Source organism: Rosa chinensis, chromosome 5 (genome assembly GCF_002994745.2).
Source record: "Rosa chinensis cultivar Old Blush chromosome 5, RchiOBHm-V2, whole genome shotgun sequence".
NCBI lineage: Eukaryota > Viridiplantae > Streptophyta > Magnoliopsida > Rosales > Rosaceae > Rosa > Rosa chinensis.
In genome coordinates, this window is record NC_037092.1 from 34,975,079 (window position 1) to 34,993,399 (window position 18,321).

General features: G+C 37.4%; 2 protein-coding genes across 2 annotated transcripts; one reads left to right on the top strand and one right to left on the bottom strand.

Annotated features, from left to right (window-relative positions):
- Positions 1-2,829: 2,829 nt before the first annotated feature.
- On the top strand, positions 2,830-5,987 carry LOC112203703 (protein FAR-RED IMPAIRED RESPONSE 1-like). Its single transcript, XM_040505836.1, has 5 exons — positions 2,830-2,967; positions 3,333-4,365; positions 5,451-5,548; positions 5,799-5,868; positions 5,971-5,987. The coding sequence occupies exons 2-5, from the start codon at positions 3,339-3,341 to the stop codon at positions 5,985-5,987; spliced, it is 1,212 nt and encodes a 403-aa protein (XP_040361770.1). The 5' UTR covers positions 2,830-2,967; positions 3,333-3,338.
- A 5,541-nt stretch (positions 5,988-11,528) lies between these two features.
- On the bottom strand, positions 11,529-17,717 carry LOC112164649. The gene is made up of 9 exons (XM_024300919.2): positions 17,148-17,717; positions 16,607-16,652; positions 16,436-16,523; positions 16,299-16,344; positions 16,102-16,200; positions 14,401-14,469; positions 13,977-14,310; positions 13,609-13,754; positions 11,529-13,495 (listed from the first exon to the last, which is right to left on the bottom strand). Exons 1-9 carry the CDS (start codon positions 17,544-17,546, stop codon positions 12,059-12,061), a joined length of 2,664 nt encoding a protein of 887 aa, XP_024156687.1. The 5' UTR covers positions 17,547-17,717; the 3' UTR covers positions 11,529-12,058.
- Positions 17,718-18,321: the final 604 nt, after the last annotated feature.

Consider the following 18,321-nt stretch of genomic DNA (forward strand, 5'->3'; position numbering starts at 1 on the left):
AGTTTTGTGAATACAATTGTCCTAAGGTTTTTGGCAACAGAGAACTTTCATTAGGCAAAGAAGTGAAAGAACCAAACAAGAACAAACGCAGCACCTCAAAAAAAGGAGGCAAAAATAGAAAACCCAAAGAAAACAGAGCCTTAATGAGGGCAAGGCAACCCATCATACAATAAGATATTAGAGAGAGAGGAAGGCAGATGTGAAACCCAGTTCACAGGGCACTTCCCACTGTTAGCAAGACCAGCAACAAGATCTGCAGCTTGGTTTGCCTTCCTGCTGGTCCAGTGCCAGCTAATTTGCCGGATTTGAGAGAATAACCGGGCTTGGGAGATCAAGTTAACAACTTTCCAGTCAACAGGGGCGGTGGGAGAGGATAAGGCAGTGATGAGAACTTGCGAATCAGATTCCACCATAATAGGGACATGAGGGAACGAGCGAGCCACAGATAAAGCTTCGGAAATAGCTAAATGCTTCAGCCACCAGAGGGGAAAGAGCTTTGCAGGTAAAAGAGGATCCTGCTATCAGTTGACCTGTGTGGTTTCTTACAATAACAGCCACACCACAAGACAAGGTAGAGGAGTTCCAAGATGCATCAGTGTTGAATTTCAGAGAATGAGGAGGGGGAGGGCACCATCGAGAATGAGTAATAGAAGGGGGCCGGGATGGGGGCAGCCGGGTGGATTGATAGATAACAATCCTGGACTCTAAAAACTCTTGAGCAGCAGAGGCTGCAGTGGTGGCTACATGGATTGGATTAGGGGTAAGGTGATTAAAAACGCAATGGCATCGGTGTTTCCATATACGCCAAAGGAGAAAAGAGAGGTGGGTATGGACCTGAGTATCACAAGGTAATGAGCTGATTTGGGAAAGCCAACAATCAAAAGTAGTGAGGCGGTTAAAAGGGACTCTATAGGTAAAAGCATGAGCAAACCAAGAAGCTGCGGACCAAGGGCAAGTGAAAAGAATATGCTCTATTGTCTCCGTATGCAGATTGCAAATTGGACACAAGGATGATCTAGCAATATGGCGATGGAAAAGGTTTGCTTTAGTTGGAACAATTGTCCTAAGGTTGCAAAGTGATGTTTTAAAATGATTTGGCAAGGTAAAAAAAAATCTTGAACGAGTGCCCATAATTCCTCAAAGAATTTAAAAATAAGATTGCCATATTTTTGTCTCATGCTATAGTTACTAGGATTTTGAGTCATGAGAGACAAACTCATTAATTGGCGGCTTGTTATGTGTAGAAGATGAATTAAATGCAGCTCCTATCTTTCTTTTAGGGTGGTTTTGTTCATACCTCTCAATTTCCTATGTAGACCTCTTTTAATTTTTGTAAAAATTGAATCTTCATTTCCCTTTCTAAACTAATAACAAATGAGTGTGTTTCTGTTCAAACTTCCTTAATTATTGTTTATACCTCCAATATTTTTCTCCTCAATTGCCCCCTTCTAACTATATGAACTCTCTCTATATCAAGAGAGAACCTCCTTAAACTTGAAAAGTGAGGATATTTTTATTTTTAGGATGTATTTTAATAACTCACAACCAATCATTCTCTAGTTACCTATACACATATGAATTCTACAAAAAATTAGCCAAATCAAAAAACGTTTAACTATTTGATTAGCACAATATTCGTTTTAATTTTATCATCTTGCATAAGAATCTAAAGGATCAACGACGGTTGAGATCATTGAATTAAGTCACATACTTGTATTAAATAACAAAAGTCCTCAAATTCTCAAAGTAAGGAGGTTCTCTCTAGAACGGACCTCTATATATATATATAAGGCATCCAAAACTGTAATTTACACGAACGAACTAAATCCGTCAAACCTGAACCGTTTATGTAAATTACAATTTTGGATGCCGTAACGATCATCAATTTGGCTGAAAATTTATATATATAATCTATACATTATGACCTAAAAACTGAACGATTAAGATGTGAATATGTGATCAAAATATGGAAATCCATACCGCAAGCCAAGTTAAGGACCTCCTTAGCATAGAAGGACATATGTGTGTGTGTGTGTGTGATGTTGATTATTAACACCTTAAATCTCTATCCACACACTCTTTCTCATTTTTATTCTTTAAATTCACATTTGTTTTGGTAAAATATCTTAACTCACCTTCGTTTGCAATTCTCTTTCCTATTCTCTAATTCAAACTAAACTGTCATGTTCTATCTTCACACTAAAATTTCTCAAATCCATAAGACATGCAATGCTCAATCACTCGTTTATTTTTGTTTTTGGTCAATATTTGTTCATTTTTTATGCAATGCTCAATCACTCGTTTATTTTTTGTTTTTGTTTTTGTTTTGTGTTGGTGAAGTTTGTATGCAGGGTAGAGTTGTTGAATATGGTGTTAGATAATATAGTTTTTGATTCAATCTAATTGGAATTTTTTGGTGGACTTTTTAAGTTAGAGTCAAAGTGTTACTAGATTTATGTTGGTACTTATTTTTTAGCTCGTAGACAATCTTGAAGATTAAACCGGCTTGGAAAGGAAATAATTGTATAAAGTTTGGAATTTTTTGTATAGTGTCTATTTATTCTGGTAAAATCAAATCCAAAAAAAAAAAAGTCAATATACCAATTTAAGAGAGAGGAACGCTAGCAACCTTCCCCTCCAACATTTCCCTTTCAACCTTTCCCATTCATTGCTTGCCACGTGTATTCCACTATCCCTAAAAATCAGATAATTAATAGGCAAAAAAGACACATTTTCAATTTCCCTCTCTACCCCTATTTACTCAATTTCAACAGTATTAAAACTCATCAGTCTTCTCACGTTTATCAACTTCTCTTTCTTTTTCTTTTTTTTCTCTGAATCGTCGTGGAACAGAAGCTCTTAAACTTCCATTGACGCCATCCTCCAGTCTCCATCTTTTCTCTTCACTGGGTTCGAAAGCTGCGGTGGTTTTCAAAGACAACAAAGGCAACTGATCTAAATATTCAGGTTTCCTTCTTCTTCTTTTTTTTTTCTTTCTTCTGTCTAATAAAACCTATGATTACATTAGATTATGAACAATAGTTCATCGTTGAGGAGTAGGCTAGAAAATTCAATATGAAATTATGCTTCTGATTTGTTCAATTGTAAAAGTCTACCATTCGTATTAGGATTAGAGAATTATGCTTTTGAAATTATGTAATCAATCATTTGTGCAATTGTACAACATTACGTCTCTACAATTGTGGCTTTGTGCAATCAATTCAAATTATGCTTATGATTATTGATAGGATTAGAGAATTATGAATTTTGAACCTCGACTAAGGTGATGCTCTTTTTTTACTTCATGTGCTCCATTCTCTGTTTTGTTTTAGGTGTTCATGGGGCTGGAAATAGACATAAATTTGGCTGCTGAGGAAGATGATAATTATAATGAAGATGACATGGATGATGATAATTATTATGAAGATGGTATGAATGACGATAATTATAATGAAGATGGTGTAGGAGAAGAATTTGGTCATAGTAATGGTGGTGAAAGCTCCATTAATATGAAAAAAAATTCAGAGCCATATGTTGGAATGGAATTTAATTCTGATGGCATTGCACAGTCATTTTATTTAGAGTATGCCAAGATGACAAGGTTTGCTGCTTCAAAAATAGCTTGTCGTCGATCAAAGGTAACTAAAGAATGGGTCGATGCAAAGTATGCTTGTACAAGATTTGGGTCAAAGCGAAAAACTGACACTCGTAACCCCCGTCCCTGCATGAAGATAGACTGCAAGGCAATGTTGCATGTCAAAAGAAGGCAAGATGGGAAATGGGTTGTTCAAAATTTTGTGAAAGAGCATAATCATGAACTTTCTCCGGAGGGTGTCCACTACTTTCCATGTTATAGAAACATTGCTTCCGGTGACTTGAACAATATTAGTACTTTGCATTCAGTTGGATTGAAACCAAGTAAGATTTTTGCTGCTTTAGCCAAACAGTGTGGAGGATATCAGAACATTGGTTTTTTACAAAAAGATATGAGAAATTTTTTGGATAAGAAACGTCGGTTAGAATTGGAATCTGGCGATGCTAAGGCAATGTTGGAGCATTTTACTAGTATGCAAGAAGAGAATCCTAATTTCTTCTACGCAATGGATCTAGATGAAGAACAACGCTTGAGAAATGTGTTTTGGGTTGATGCAAAAGGCCGGGAGGACTACAAGATTTTTGGAGATGTGGTTTCTTTTGATACGACATATATCACAAACAAATATAAGATGCCTTTTGCTCCTTTTATTGGAGTGAATAATCATTTCCAGTCTACATTACTTGGTTGTGCACTTCTTGCAGATGAAACTACATCGACGTTCGTTTGGTTAATGGAGACATGGGTTAGAGCAATGGGTGGAAGAGCTCCTACTGCCATTTTAACTGATCAAGATCAAGCCATGAAAGCTGCAATTGCAAAAGTTTTTCCAAATGCTAGACACAGGTTCTGTTTATGGCATATATTGAAGAAGCTCCCAGAAAAACTTGGTAGTTTTTTGAAAGAAAATGAAAATTTTATGCCGGTATAACGGTATTTAATGATTGTATCTACCATTTGTGGACAGAGGAGGACTTTGAGAACAAATGGCAAAGTATGATTGAGATCTTTAATTTGGAAGATGATGACTGGCTTCAAACTTTGTTTAGAGACAGTAAGCAGTGGGTTCCTACTTATATGAGAGATACATTTTTTGCCGGAATGTCCACAACTCAAAGGTTAGAAAGTATTAATTCTTTTTTTGATAAATATGTAAACAAGAAAACTTCATTGAAGGAGTTTGTTGAACAATACAAAGAAGCTGCTCAAGATAGATTGGAAGTGGAATTTCAGGCCGATTTCAATAATTTGCATAAGTTGCCTAGTTTAAAGTCTCCATCATCTTTCGGGTATCAAATGTCAAAGATCTACACACTTGAGATTTTTAAGAGGTTTGAAGAAGAGGTTTTGGGAATTTCAGCATGCAATCCTATAAAACAAAAGGAGGATCCCATGACCATGACTTTTAGAGTTCAAGATTTTGGAATGAAAGAAGAGTTCATTGTAGTTGTGGATGGAAGCACAGGAGATGTATCTTGTTTATGTTGTCTACTTGAATACAAAGGTTTTCTTTGTAGGCATGCAATGGCTATATTGCAATATTTTGGTATTTTTTGTATACCAGATCAGTACATACTTCAGAGATGGAGAAAAGATGTGAAAACAAGACACACGACAAGAGAAACTAAGATGGTTGACCCTAAAATTCAGCGTTTCAATGACTTGTTTCAGAAATACAGAAAAGTATGTGAAGAAGGGTCTCTTTCTGATCAAAAGTATGATATTGCAAAACGTTTACTAGAGGAGGCCTTGAGACAATGTGGAAGCATCAGTCCTTCTATTAATCTCAATAAAGAAATGGTGAAGAACATTGACAAAGAGAATGTCAATAATAAAGTGAGCTGTGACATTCATATTCTTGATCCAAAAGTTTCAAGCACAAAAGGAGCACCTAAAAGAATACGATCTGGAGTTGAGATCAGTTCAAGAAATGGTAGCAAAAGATCAAGAAATGTATGATCTGGTTCATATATTTTCTTTGTATATATCAGTATTCAGTGGCACTATAATTTATGGGAAATATATATGTCCTCTTGCCAATTTTGTAGGCACAAGAAAATCTGGAAGTACCTAAAAATAAGACAAAAAATACCTTACAGAAGGTGGTTGTCATGTTATAAATTTTTATATGCATACTCTTCTTAAATTTGTCTGTGTGTGATGATAAACATATGCTATTGTTTTATTTTTCTTTATGCTGCAGGTACATGAAAAAGTAGGGGATACAAATTTTGATAATAATGAATGTACACAAGACTGCTTGCAGGATATTGGTAAGTTTACAACAATGCAATTTTTTCTTTTAGTATAAGAAATTGAATAGGAATCAGGAGACATTAATTATAGTACTGATGTGTGTTCATTTTTTTTTTTAGGGAATATGCTGGACTAAATGCTCAATTTGCACCACAAAAGAAGAAAGTTGGATTTGCAGCATAAGGGAGCAAAATTGACTAGTTTTTGTTTGGGAAAGCTACCTATATCGATCAAATAGTGCTGAACAAGTTTTGATCATGTGTTAATTAATAGTACTATGGTTCATGGTTATTAACCAGTTGTTATAGCCATGACATAAATTCTAGTTTGTCCTTGATTCCTCTGTCATTGATTAGTATTTGCACCATTTTTCATTTCAAAGCCTTTTGTTAGAGGATGTTGCAGGTTGCTCTTTTAGTATTTTCACGTTCTCTGTACTAGTATATTTCCTAAGTATGCTATGCTATTACTGCTTTATTATCAAGCTTATCAGGCCCTGCTCTATTTCAATTGTTTATTTTGGATGAAAACGATTAAAAGCTTGCATATCCTACCAAACAAAAATAGAAAAAAAAATTATGGAAAAATAAGAAGAAGAAGAAATTGATAAATGCGAAAATTAATGCAAATGAAGATAAGAAAAAGAAGAAATTGATAAATGTGAAAATTAATGCAAGTGAAGTAAATAGGGGTAGAGAGGAAAATTGAAAATGTGTCTTTTTTGCCTATTAATTAACTGATTTTTAGGGATAGTAGAATACAAGTGGCAAGCAATGAATGGGAAAGGTTGAAAGGGAAAGGTTAGAGGGGAAGGAATGCTAGCTACCTTCCCCTACTACCTTTCCATTTCAACATTTCCCACTCAACAAATGATACGTGGATTCCACTACCACTTTAAACTCAATATTTATTACATTGAATAACTAATTCTATTTTTTTCATGTTTGCCCTTCTAATAAATGTCTCACATTTTTTTTCTTTCCGCTCCTCAATCAGGAGCCTATCAGAACTAGAACATTTTTTTTCTTTCTATATTTTACTTTGACTTTGTAGGATGTTGAATTTATTTTGCATTTCTTTTTTCTTCACTAATTTGGCATTTTTTTAATTGTTATTTTGAGAATCTGGGTTGTGGTTTTGTTCTTTCTGGGATGTTCCCTACACCTATCTTCCCTTTCTCTCACATCTTTCTTTATTTCTTTCTATTTCTCTAGCTTCCATTCTGAAATCCATTCCCCTTTTATAATCTTCATCCAATCAAATCTGTCTTTCTCTCTTTCTATTTCTCTAGCATCCACTCTGAAATCCATTCCCATTTTTTAATCTTCGTTCAATTTCATTTCTTTGGTGGGGGAAATATCTTTTGCAAACTATGGGCTTAATGTAAAATATGAACAAGATCAACAACGAATTGTTTTTAAAAAATTGAAAAGAAAAAAGAACTAAACTAAACTCAGAAAAGAATAGAAGGATCAAGCAAAAGTGCAAAATCAAACCAGATAAATATTTCAACAAAAGACAAATTAAAAACTCTGATTATGAAATGGAGATCTAAAAACAAAATTGATAGGAAACTAAAGAAAATTAAGAGAGAGGGAGAGAAAAAAATAATTTGGGGCGCAATTTGCTAGTTTAATATAGGGGCCATGACCACTTACCCAATTTCAGCTTCAAAATTACCCATTTACTCCACTAAGAGTTTTTTAATCCCACTTACCCAATCTAACATCTATTGACATTATTACCTTCATTTTAATTAATAAATTACACATCTCTCTCTCTCTCTCTCTCTCTCTCTCTCTCTCTCTCTCTCTCTCTCTCTCTCTCTCTCTCTCTCTCTCTCTCTCTCTCTCTCCCTCCTCCATCCCTCTCACCGATTTCTCTCTCCACTCTCCAGACTCGGGTCTCTCCTCCATCCCCTTCACCGATTTCTCTCTCCTCCATCCCCCTCACCGACGACCCAACCCGACGCCCAACCAATCCCCACCATCGACCTCAGAGAAGCGCAGAGAGGAAGAAGAAGAAGAAGAAGAAGAAGAAGAAGAAGAAGAAGACAGATATTGAGTCAGAGAGAAGAGGACATGTGGCTGACATGAAAAGGAAGAGCACCAGGGATTTACTTCTGGATTTATATAAGGGAAATCTTTGCTGGGCTTTATGTGTTTAGAATTTTAGGGTTGGTGGGTTTCGATTCGATTCATTCTTTTGTGCATATCTATTCCTCTTTCTGGGTTTTCATTTCTCGTTTCAGATTCTATTTTAGTTTTGTAAATGGGTCAATGCACGATGAAGCAGCGTAGAGGAGGAGGGCTGATGGGTGCCCAGAGCTTTTTTTTTTTTTTTTTTTTTTGGTATACTTTGAGTTCAGAGAATGAGGAAGGAAAAAAAAAAGTAAACGTGTACAATTGAACATATAAATTGATCAATTGTGTCTGTAGTGTATTCATTTTGGTTTTGGGAGTTTATGTCATTCAGTTGAGGGCAAATATATGATTATTGGAGGGAAATAATAAGATTATTGAGGGGCAATAAAATGTTTATTGGGGCAATAATAAGATTATTGGGGGGCAATAATAAAATTATTTATTTGAATAAACCTCCGAAAGCTTTCAAAATTCAAAACAATTTCATTTTTCACTAATTATTGATCCCCAATACAAGTTTATTGTGAAGCAATAATATGTTTATTGGGGGGCAATAATATGATTACTGGGTATTATTGGGGGGTAATAAAATCAGACGCCAGAATCTGGTCACCGGTCCGGCCGGATTCGGGATTCAGGTAACCGGTCACCGGAGTCCGCTGCCTGCCACTAGTCACCAGAGTCCGGCAAGGTCTCCTATCACTTCTCTCTCTAAGTGACAAAGAAGGAGAGGGCAAAAGTGTCCCAAAAATAAATAAAAAGAATTAATTGGGTATTAGGTAAATAAACCCTTAGAGTGTTTTGGATAAATGGGGTTAAAAACTGTTAGTGGAGCAAATGGGCAATTTTTAAGCTGAAATTGGGTAAATGATCATTTCCCCTTTAATATATATATATATATATATATATATATTTTTTTATGGAAATTTTATTGTGAGTTGGTACTAGAGATTCTTTGGAAAAACAAAAATTATCGATTCATGTTTTATAAACTCAGAAAAGGAAACAAAAAAACCCAGGGAAAAGTTAAAAATGCAAAAATATATATATAAAAATATTGTAAAGGGTAGACATGGAAAAAATAGAATTAGTTATTCAATGTAATAAATATTGAGTTTAAAGTAGTAGTGGAATCCACGTGTCATTTGTTGAGTGAAGAAAGTTGAAAGGAAACGGTAGAAGGGAAAGTTAGCTAGCATTCCTCAACAAAATATCCAATGCCGATAAACTTCAACAGTTATAATCTAATATTTAACAATAAAAATTATCCATATGCGATGAACTAATTATATCAACGTCTATATAAGGGGTTCAAACCAAAGATCTGATGCAAGTTAAACAGCTTTCAACCACTACATCAACTAGTCATTGTAAATCCAATATGTTTATCTACCATGACATTGGAATTAATTAGTTCACAAAAATCTTTTTCCTAAGACGGCTTGAATTGTTCTGTGGTCGTCCCACAGCCTAAGCCTTTATCCCTCAAACCCTAACCACCCCATACAGCTTAATCTAATGAGCTTAAGCTTATATAGCTTTCTATGGAAGGCTTATTCTTACAAAACATCAGCCAAAATGAAAGTTGTTTGGTGATCTAAATTTCAGAGATATATTATTATAGTCTTTGAGAATGATAGCAATTAATAGTTAATTGGTCTTCAAATTCGGCCGAATTTTACAAGAATGATATGTGCACAAAGAAATAAGTTCCAAACATTAATATACATGTGGGAAAAAGAAAGTAAGAGTATGATCACAAAGAAACTTTGTCAAACCACATTTTCTAAGCAATTTCATGTTTCCACGTTGCCAATTACACTTATCGATCACTAGGATTCAAACACGGCCTTTTCAATTAGACAAGTTCAGACAAACAGTTTGGTCAAACAAACTCTTGTTTGAATATGTTGATTGGAATTTGGGAATAAGTAAACCGTGTGCCGTTTCAAGATTAAAACAAATCACACATATGCCAACCAACATTGACTTGGTTATACTATCCCAGCATGCATTCCCACCTCTTATATAAGAAGCTCATCATCTCAACAGAGAGAGCCAAACTCATTACAGTACACAGAAAGACATTGCAGCTTTTGGTGTTAATCAAAGACGATATCTTGAAGCAGGTTTGATCAATTAGTCTGAAGCTAGGTAGCTATGGTTTTGCATGTGTTAAACATGTTCAGCTGCTTTTCGGAAAACTCCGAAAGCAAACGTTATATTTGTGAGGGCGATGTCTGTGTTCTCAGAACTCGTCGACAGTTGGGTGCAGGAGGAAGAAGATTGAAGAAAAGGCACAGCCTTGGGATCGTCTCGTTTGCCCGTCTTTCAAGGAGAAGGTGATAGAGCTTTTAGCTGGACACAAGTCTTTAAGCTAATAAGCTATATCAGTAATGGCCACAGTGGTCGTATCACTATTACAAAGATCTAATAGCAACAGGGGCATCTATACGTGTTATATATATGAAGATGTTTTTGTGATATCGCGATATTTAATTTATGTAATACTTTCATCAGCAAAAGCAATTAATTTGATGATTATGTAAATTTGGATCCTCGATCTCCTACCAAAATTTAGACGATGGTTAATGTATCTTAAGCATTAATTTCATATATGTTGTTTCTTTTTCGTAGATTTGTTGTTTTCCTGTGAAGGAAGAGGCAATTCAATAATCAATATGTTTGGCAAACAGAATACATAACTAATTAGCAGGGTATGCTCTCCTGGAAATTGGACAATTCCGTTGCTAGATTAATAAATCACAGTACATTTAGAGCAACTGATACACCAGGCAACCTAGCTTCGACTGGGTAAGCTAATTGCCATAACGGGTCCTAAAAGAAACATGGGCTCGCTTCCTGGAAGTACAAAAACATCAAGGAAATAGGAAATAGGAAATAGAACTTCTAAAACCGAAGGGTACAATGCCTCCAAATAGACGAGGTGCCTATTCGCCGTAAATAGACCAGCATCCACTAACAGCGCAGGATTGTATATCTACCCCTTCATGCACAATTCTACGGAAAAAATGACGGTGGTAAGATATCCTTCATCCGAATTCCTAATTCACTGCATCAAAAAAAAAAAATAACCCAGAAAGCACCCGACAGTAAGGTCCCAACTCCCAGGGTTTATGTCATATCAGTATATCACGCATGGTCACCCTCATTTGAGTCATTTCATTGCTCAAAAAATTCATTAGTAGCACGCGCGCATTTCTGTTCAGTATTGGTCAAAATTGAAGGGATCAGTCTCTCTTCATTTCTCCGTCCCCTGCCTTATGTCCTACTAGATTATTGACATCTGTCTTCCTACTCATAATTATGTTTTTACCGTTTGACGGAATTATAACCTATTTGACGGAATTATAACCTATCAGTATCCAATATTAGTTTCATAAACAACTGAAACCAATAATATATGTGTAGACCAAAATCCCTTCACCAATGAATTATGAATCCAAGAAAATGATATTCCTTGTTCATAACAGGTTAAGAAATAAATAAATAAAAAATAAAAAGACATCCAATTTGAGAGACAATGATAGTGCACCATGTACATTATAATAGGAGTGGTATAAAGTCGAATTATCAACGCAATTACATGAAAAGGCATAAATAAGAGTAAAATCTAAACAACCTAATTCTCATGAACCTGTAACAATGTACAAGGCCTCAACTACATTTATGCAATTATGTTGTTTTAAGAACTCCTAAGCAATCTGTCATGATCACAAAGTGAATCATCTTTCTGCTCAACTTAATTCCAAGATTCCACAATATTAGCTCCGAAATTTGTGCTTCTGCCAGTCAGTAATCCTCAACTAGTAAAGCCAGAACAGGACTTCTGTTAAAGCTATCTCACTTCAAATTCTGAGCAGATGATATCAAGTCGAGCAAACTCATACCTTCATCTCATCTTGGGAAAGTTCCCATTCGAGGTCAAAAATGGATAAACACCATATCGAACACCACCCAAATTGTTCCGTCATAACAAGATCAGAAGCAGAAACCAGAAACGTACGTCTCAGCTATGTACTCCTCCGGATACCCAGCTGACTCAGAGTTGCAAAGCCAGGTCTGGCTGCTGAGAGTCAACCATAACACCAGATGACTGTTTCACTGGAGACCCTGGGGACTGGAAACCAATATTTAAATCTGGAGGAAGACATTCTTGTTTCTGTCTTGGCTGGGCACAAGGACTGAGACCCCTCCAAGGGGGCGGCACCTGAAACCTAGACAAATCAGCTGCTGCCAACTGAGGGAAAAATATAGGTCGATTTTGGAACTGTGGTTCATTCACCATATGAACAGGTCGTGGTAAAAAAGTTGGAAATGAAAAATTGTTCTCAGTCTGAAATTGCATTGCACCAGAATTAGGAACCTCTCCCCGAACTCGTGAAATTTGTGAATTAATCTCTCGTGATGGGTTATATAATGAATCTGCATAGATCTGACTTTTTGGCACTGTCGGATTGTCTGTTGGCTGTTTAAAGGATGCACCCCCAATAGACATCCAAGCACGGGCAGCAGCTGCTGCAGCATTGCTTGGATCATCTCTTCTCGTTGATGGAACCGATGACACAACAGGTTTAGTATCAATTGACGATTGAATTGATGACTGCTGTTGCTTTTGAGTCTTCTCCGCCAATTTTTTCATCAACTGTACTGGGTCACTAAGACCCTGCTCCTGTGCATGAGGAAAATAAGCTTCAGTTCTTTCCATTTGGCTAGGAGCCCTATCAGAAGAACCAATCATCTGATTCTCCATACAAGCACTCACACCTTTCCCATTAGGCAACCGTGGGGTAATAACACCATTAGAATCCGGCATCTTAAAAGGTACAGGCTGCTGAAGATTCATGTTCCTCGATGATGTACCTCTGGACCTTGAAGTTGCTGGCTCTGAGTTTCTTGGTGATTGCTTTTCAGCAACAAGGTTGGCATTATTTTGATTAACTGAGGGTACAGAGTTCAACTCAACTTTCTTTGGAACCTGTTTCCCACTCTCAATAAACCTGGATTGTGGATTTTGCTGCTTATGAATGGCATTAACTGCATTACCACCTTTTCCTCCGACAGAACTAATAACAGGCGGTTTCTCTTCCGAGTAATGTCCCCTAGAAGAACCAAAAAATGATGGTTTCCCCGCTGAAGTAGGAACACTAACACAGTGCTGTCTCTCTTCTATAACAGACCTAGTAACAGGGCGATCCTTAGCAGGAACTGAAGTCCTTAAAGTTCTATCATCCTTTCTTGATTCATTGTGTGAAAAGAATTTTGCAGCCAAAGCAGATTGATTTTGGGTACCTTTGTCTACCATCAGTACAGGGGTTGGAAGTGGCTCATATTCTTCGACCCATCCACGACCAAATTTACATCCATCAGGTAAGGCCTGTTCGATCCTCTTTGATGCAACTTTCCAAGCAACTGGTCCGAGACTTCCAGAGAATCGAGCCAAGCTCCTGGCATATGAATATTCTGCATGAAGCCCGACCTGATTGGAGAGTTCAAAACATATATAATATTACAAAACCATGATACAAAAGCGAACTATGGTAAGAAAAAGACATAAAAATAATAAAATAAAACATATTCTGTGCTACATACTGCAACAAACTGCTTGATTTCACCCTCAAAGGTTGTGAATATTGATTCTGATGTGATCACAGGCTGATTGGATATGTTATAGGTTGCACGACGGTTGTCATCAAACACAGATGGCTTCTTCCCAACTTTAGATGGTAGACTCTTCCCTACAAAAAGTACAAAATCAGGAAATTAGAGATTTCTTTCCTGCGAGACAACAATATGACAAACTAGCTACCTCAGATCCTTACTGAGCTCAAGATAATGTCTTTATCATCTAGTACTCAAAATGGCAAATACAGTAACAAAATTATAAAGATTATGTTCTTGCATGCAACCACCATTGGAAATCTACATGATTGCGGGCAAAAATAAGCACATCATTGCACCTGATAGCATTTCTTCTGCCTTCTCTAGATTAGCTTCATTCAAGGATGAATTACCCTCTACAGGCCCATCAATGTTGCTAGCTCTCTCACAACCAGCTCCTTGTGTTGGATGGGAACTGTTCTGGACTTCGGCAGCAGTGGCAAGAGTGGCACCTGAGGAGAAATCAGAGCCAATGGGTTCCTGTAATGTTCGGGACAGAGGCTTCTTTATCTGTTTCTTTACCAAGGAATTTGACTTTGTTTTCTGCACTGATTTGACCTCCTTTTCTGACCGTTCATAGTCAATTCTTAACCTCTCAAATTTTCTCCTTCCTAGCTCTTGTATAGAAGATGCCTTTCAAAGAGTACCGCGATAGAACGGTAAGAACAAACACCACCAAAGAAAACATTAAAATTTGAAAAGTAAGACAGATGACCCAGTTACCTGTTTATGGTATATCGTCTCAGGTGAATTGTATTGCATTGCATTTGAACATATTAAAAAGACATCTCTCTGCAACCAAGAGAAACAGATTACCAAAATAACAAGACACTCCTTTACTCCATAAACATAATTTCATGGAGATGAAAAACTAAGAGTCATAAACAATAAACAAATCTTGTTTATCAAGAACAGCCAATTAATAAGGTAAACTTACTTCTACAGAGAGAGAAAGAGAGAGAGAGAGAGGTCAGCTTATAATTTTATGTCATTTATTTCAATTAAAGGTCCCAGGTTGCCCCAACCCAAAAGGTATACGAGGTCATGCTCCATCAGAGCACAACATCCTACTAGATATGGTAGATTAGTAAACTGCTTCTACTTTAGAATGACAAGCACACATAATTAAACATATACGTTAAGGGAATCAGTTTCAAATTTGTTTTCATACATACATATAAGCCAAGTAGGCAACAAGGTAGAACTTAGAGGGAAACTTCTATTTATACAAAACAATTGTAAAAGGGGGGTGAAAATTCACACTCCGCATTTTACAATCCACACTCCATGTTTCCTTTTTTAGTAACTCAAATTTTGTCTTTCGTAACTTAAGTTTTGTCTTTTTATAAAAAATTCAACCAAAAAAGGAGTGTGGTTTGCAAAATAGGAAGTGTGAATTTCATTCTCCTTCTAATAATATTATTTTACAAATTGATATGATGGTAAACATGGCATGTGCCAGGAAAATCACGCTACCTCTCCTCCCGACCCTAGGTCATTTCCCATGAATGTAATTAGAATTACTAACCATAACTCTAGCAATCATTCAAACTGAATACATATATTGATCAAAACAAAACACAAAGAGCATGACATTCAAAATGAGGAAGAAAAAATGATAGGGGTGCTCCATTATTTTGTAAAAAGTGATTGTGTGCTCCTTTACAAGAACTTTCACTTTACTCAACAAAAAGGATCCCCTATGGACAAAACAAAAAATTAATTTTGAAACAGCCATCTTTTCAGATGTAAAGCAACCATCCAACCTTAGTTTGACTACAGAATTACAATCCAATCCCTCAGACAGCTAAAGTAAGTTTAGATGATTCACCACTGCTTTAGAAAAGGCAAATGTGAAATCAAAATTCCAATCCTCAATTGCATACCGAAGAAAATAACATACAAATATGCTATTCTTAAATCAGAATCAAGATACTGCTAGATCCTAGCCATATTCTTCTCCAATTAACTAATTACATCTTTAAATCCTTGAACATGTAAATTTGTTATATCTTATGGTCACAAATTTACATATCCTGTACCCTTAATTTTTCTAAGCAAGTGATGCAAGTCATTACTTTATCTTGAATGAACTGATAACCATGAAATCTTAAACTGCAGATCGAAGTCTGGCAATTCACTTGCATAAAAGTGGGCGGTGGAAGTAGTAAGACTAAGGAAGTATTACTAAGAATCAAATTCCAGAGACTAACACTATTCTTGTTACCTTATGCCTTCCCTCATCTTTTTTACGTGTCATCCTAATTCCCCAAATTAATTAAGGAAACAGCACACTTGAACATAAAATGGTGTCACAGCCAGCAGAAACTTAAAAGGAGAAGAAACTAAAGGACAGTCGGACAGTGGTTAAACAAAGGCCCCCAAGACTCATAAGTACATAGATGAGTAGCAAAAAGCACCAACCTCAAATTGTTCCAGTGTAGAATAGGCTCCATTTGCCAACTGCTTCCTCACCGTCGCGAAATCCATGGGATGCTCAATGACATCATGATAATCAGGAAGCTGCAATATCAAACGCTATCAAACTGTTCCCCAAAATGAAGAAACGACTCTATATCAAACTAGCTGCATATTCATTCCAAACGGAAAACTTCACACACCTCTTCAGGATCGACTGGTTCTGCATACACGCCATAAGTATCTTTCCTGCCACAATGAGATGTTGACATCAGAAACACGAACACACTTGACCAATGAGAATCACCAAACACATTAGCAAGAAATCAAGACCCCATACTTTTGAAGCTTGTCGAGAATCAACTCCAACGTTTTCTTATCCGGCAACGGAATGACAGACTGATGATGATCCGACGGTGGCGGCGTTCCTGAACAAAACACAAGAACAGCTCAGCAACCCCACATCAAACTCACAGCTCACAAACGAAAATGCGACAAACCAAACCCGAACCTGGAGGAGAATTGAGTTGCTTGGAGTCTGCTTTCCGGCCCCGTTCCTGTCAAAATCCATAGGCCCCATGAAAAACCCAACAAAATAAAAAAAAATGGTACAAGAAAGAAACTGTGGAAGGCAAAGAAAGAAGGACTGCGTTAATGAGACAGAGACTGAGACAGAGACAGAGACAGATAAGAAGGGCAGACAGTGTGTGGATTTAGAGAGAGAAAGAGAGAGAGAGAGAGAGAGGTGGGTAGAGAGAGAAAGATGGGGAGCGTGATCAGATTCTGTTGGGATTTTTGATGGTTGACTCTGATAAACCGTTAATATCGACACACTCAACAGAGTTGTAGGTGTAAGAGAGAAGCTAGAGAGAGAAAAAGAATGCCCGCTCTCTCTCACACTCACTCTCTCTGTGTGTCTATGAGTATTATACAAGTCTGGACCAATCAGACAATTCTACTGAGCTGAACTCCCACACACACTATCTCTCCCACTTCTTCTTCTTCTTCTTCTTCTTCCATAACAGATCCACAGTCCCCCTGTTAATACATACCTCACAGTCATCGTCGTCATCACCGCCGTCATTTTCCTCGTAATCTTCGTCATCCTCGTCCTTATCGGCGCCGTTGATCGGCCGCTTCTTCAGCGGCTTCCTCTCGGTCTCGTCCTCGTCGGACGACTCCGGCGCGTGGGAGTCACGCGCCGCCTCCTCCGCTGTCGGGTTCAGCTTGGCCATGAGCTTCAACTTCTTCTGTATTCTAATCTCGACTTCTTCCTCATCGTCCTCGGAGTCTTCGTCCAAGTAGTCGTCGTAGTCTATGGTGTACTTCACATTTCGGCGCCGGAGACTTCTCCGGACGTCCCTCTCCTCCGCCGGCGATTCGCCGGACCGGCGAGCGAGATCTGCCTTGGATGGCCTGCCTTTCTTCTTCCTCCTCACGATCTGACCCATGTGTGTGTCCCCCTTCTCTCGCTCTCTCTCTCTCTCTCTAAAACCCTCACACACTCTCTGAGTCTACTTTCTCTCTCTACAAACGCGCTGTGTTTTCTCTCTCTATCTTTTGCTTTGGTTCCATTAATTTCGATGGTGTGGCTTGGCCTTTTCGAAAGGAGGGGCTGGTTCTGCACTCCGAGCCTCTGTCCGAGCCTCAGCTTCGGGGGCAAGCAGGTCAAATAAATCATTGAATTTTTTTTTTTTTTTGAATGGCTTGGGCAAAAACGGCGTCACTGGCTGGGAAAGACGGCGTTTGGTGCTGCCCGCTGCCCGGGCGAGGCTTGCGTGCTGCCCGCGATGCTTGCGCATTTTGCCTTTTTCTAATGACTAGGGGAGGTGCTTGGCGCGTGCTTCCACGATCCTCAAATTTTTCTTCACATGAGCTTTCGCTTTGTTTTCAGAAAGTGGATCACTTAATCTGGCTCACATGAATTGGAACTCTGATTCTCTGAATGTGGAAAACTTCAAGAATCATAGCAGAAGGAACTCGAAGATTGAAGGTTGAAGGTTGAATACTATACTCTTTTTTGTTTTTGTTTTTTTTTTATGAACGAAAAATAACAAAAACTACAAAATAGCTTTCTTAAAATAACTTAATTCTAATAAATTTAACTAAAAAGCATGAGCTGCTAAAACCAGAAATGAACCATTCCAACTAGCAATAGGAATTGAGCTATGGAGTCAGCAAGAGAGTTTGCTTCCCGCCAAATATGTTTGAAAGTAACAGCTTTAA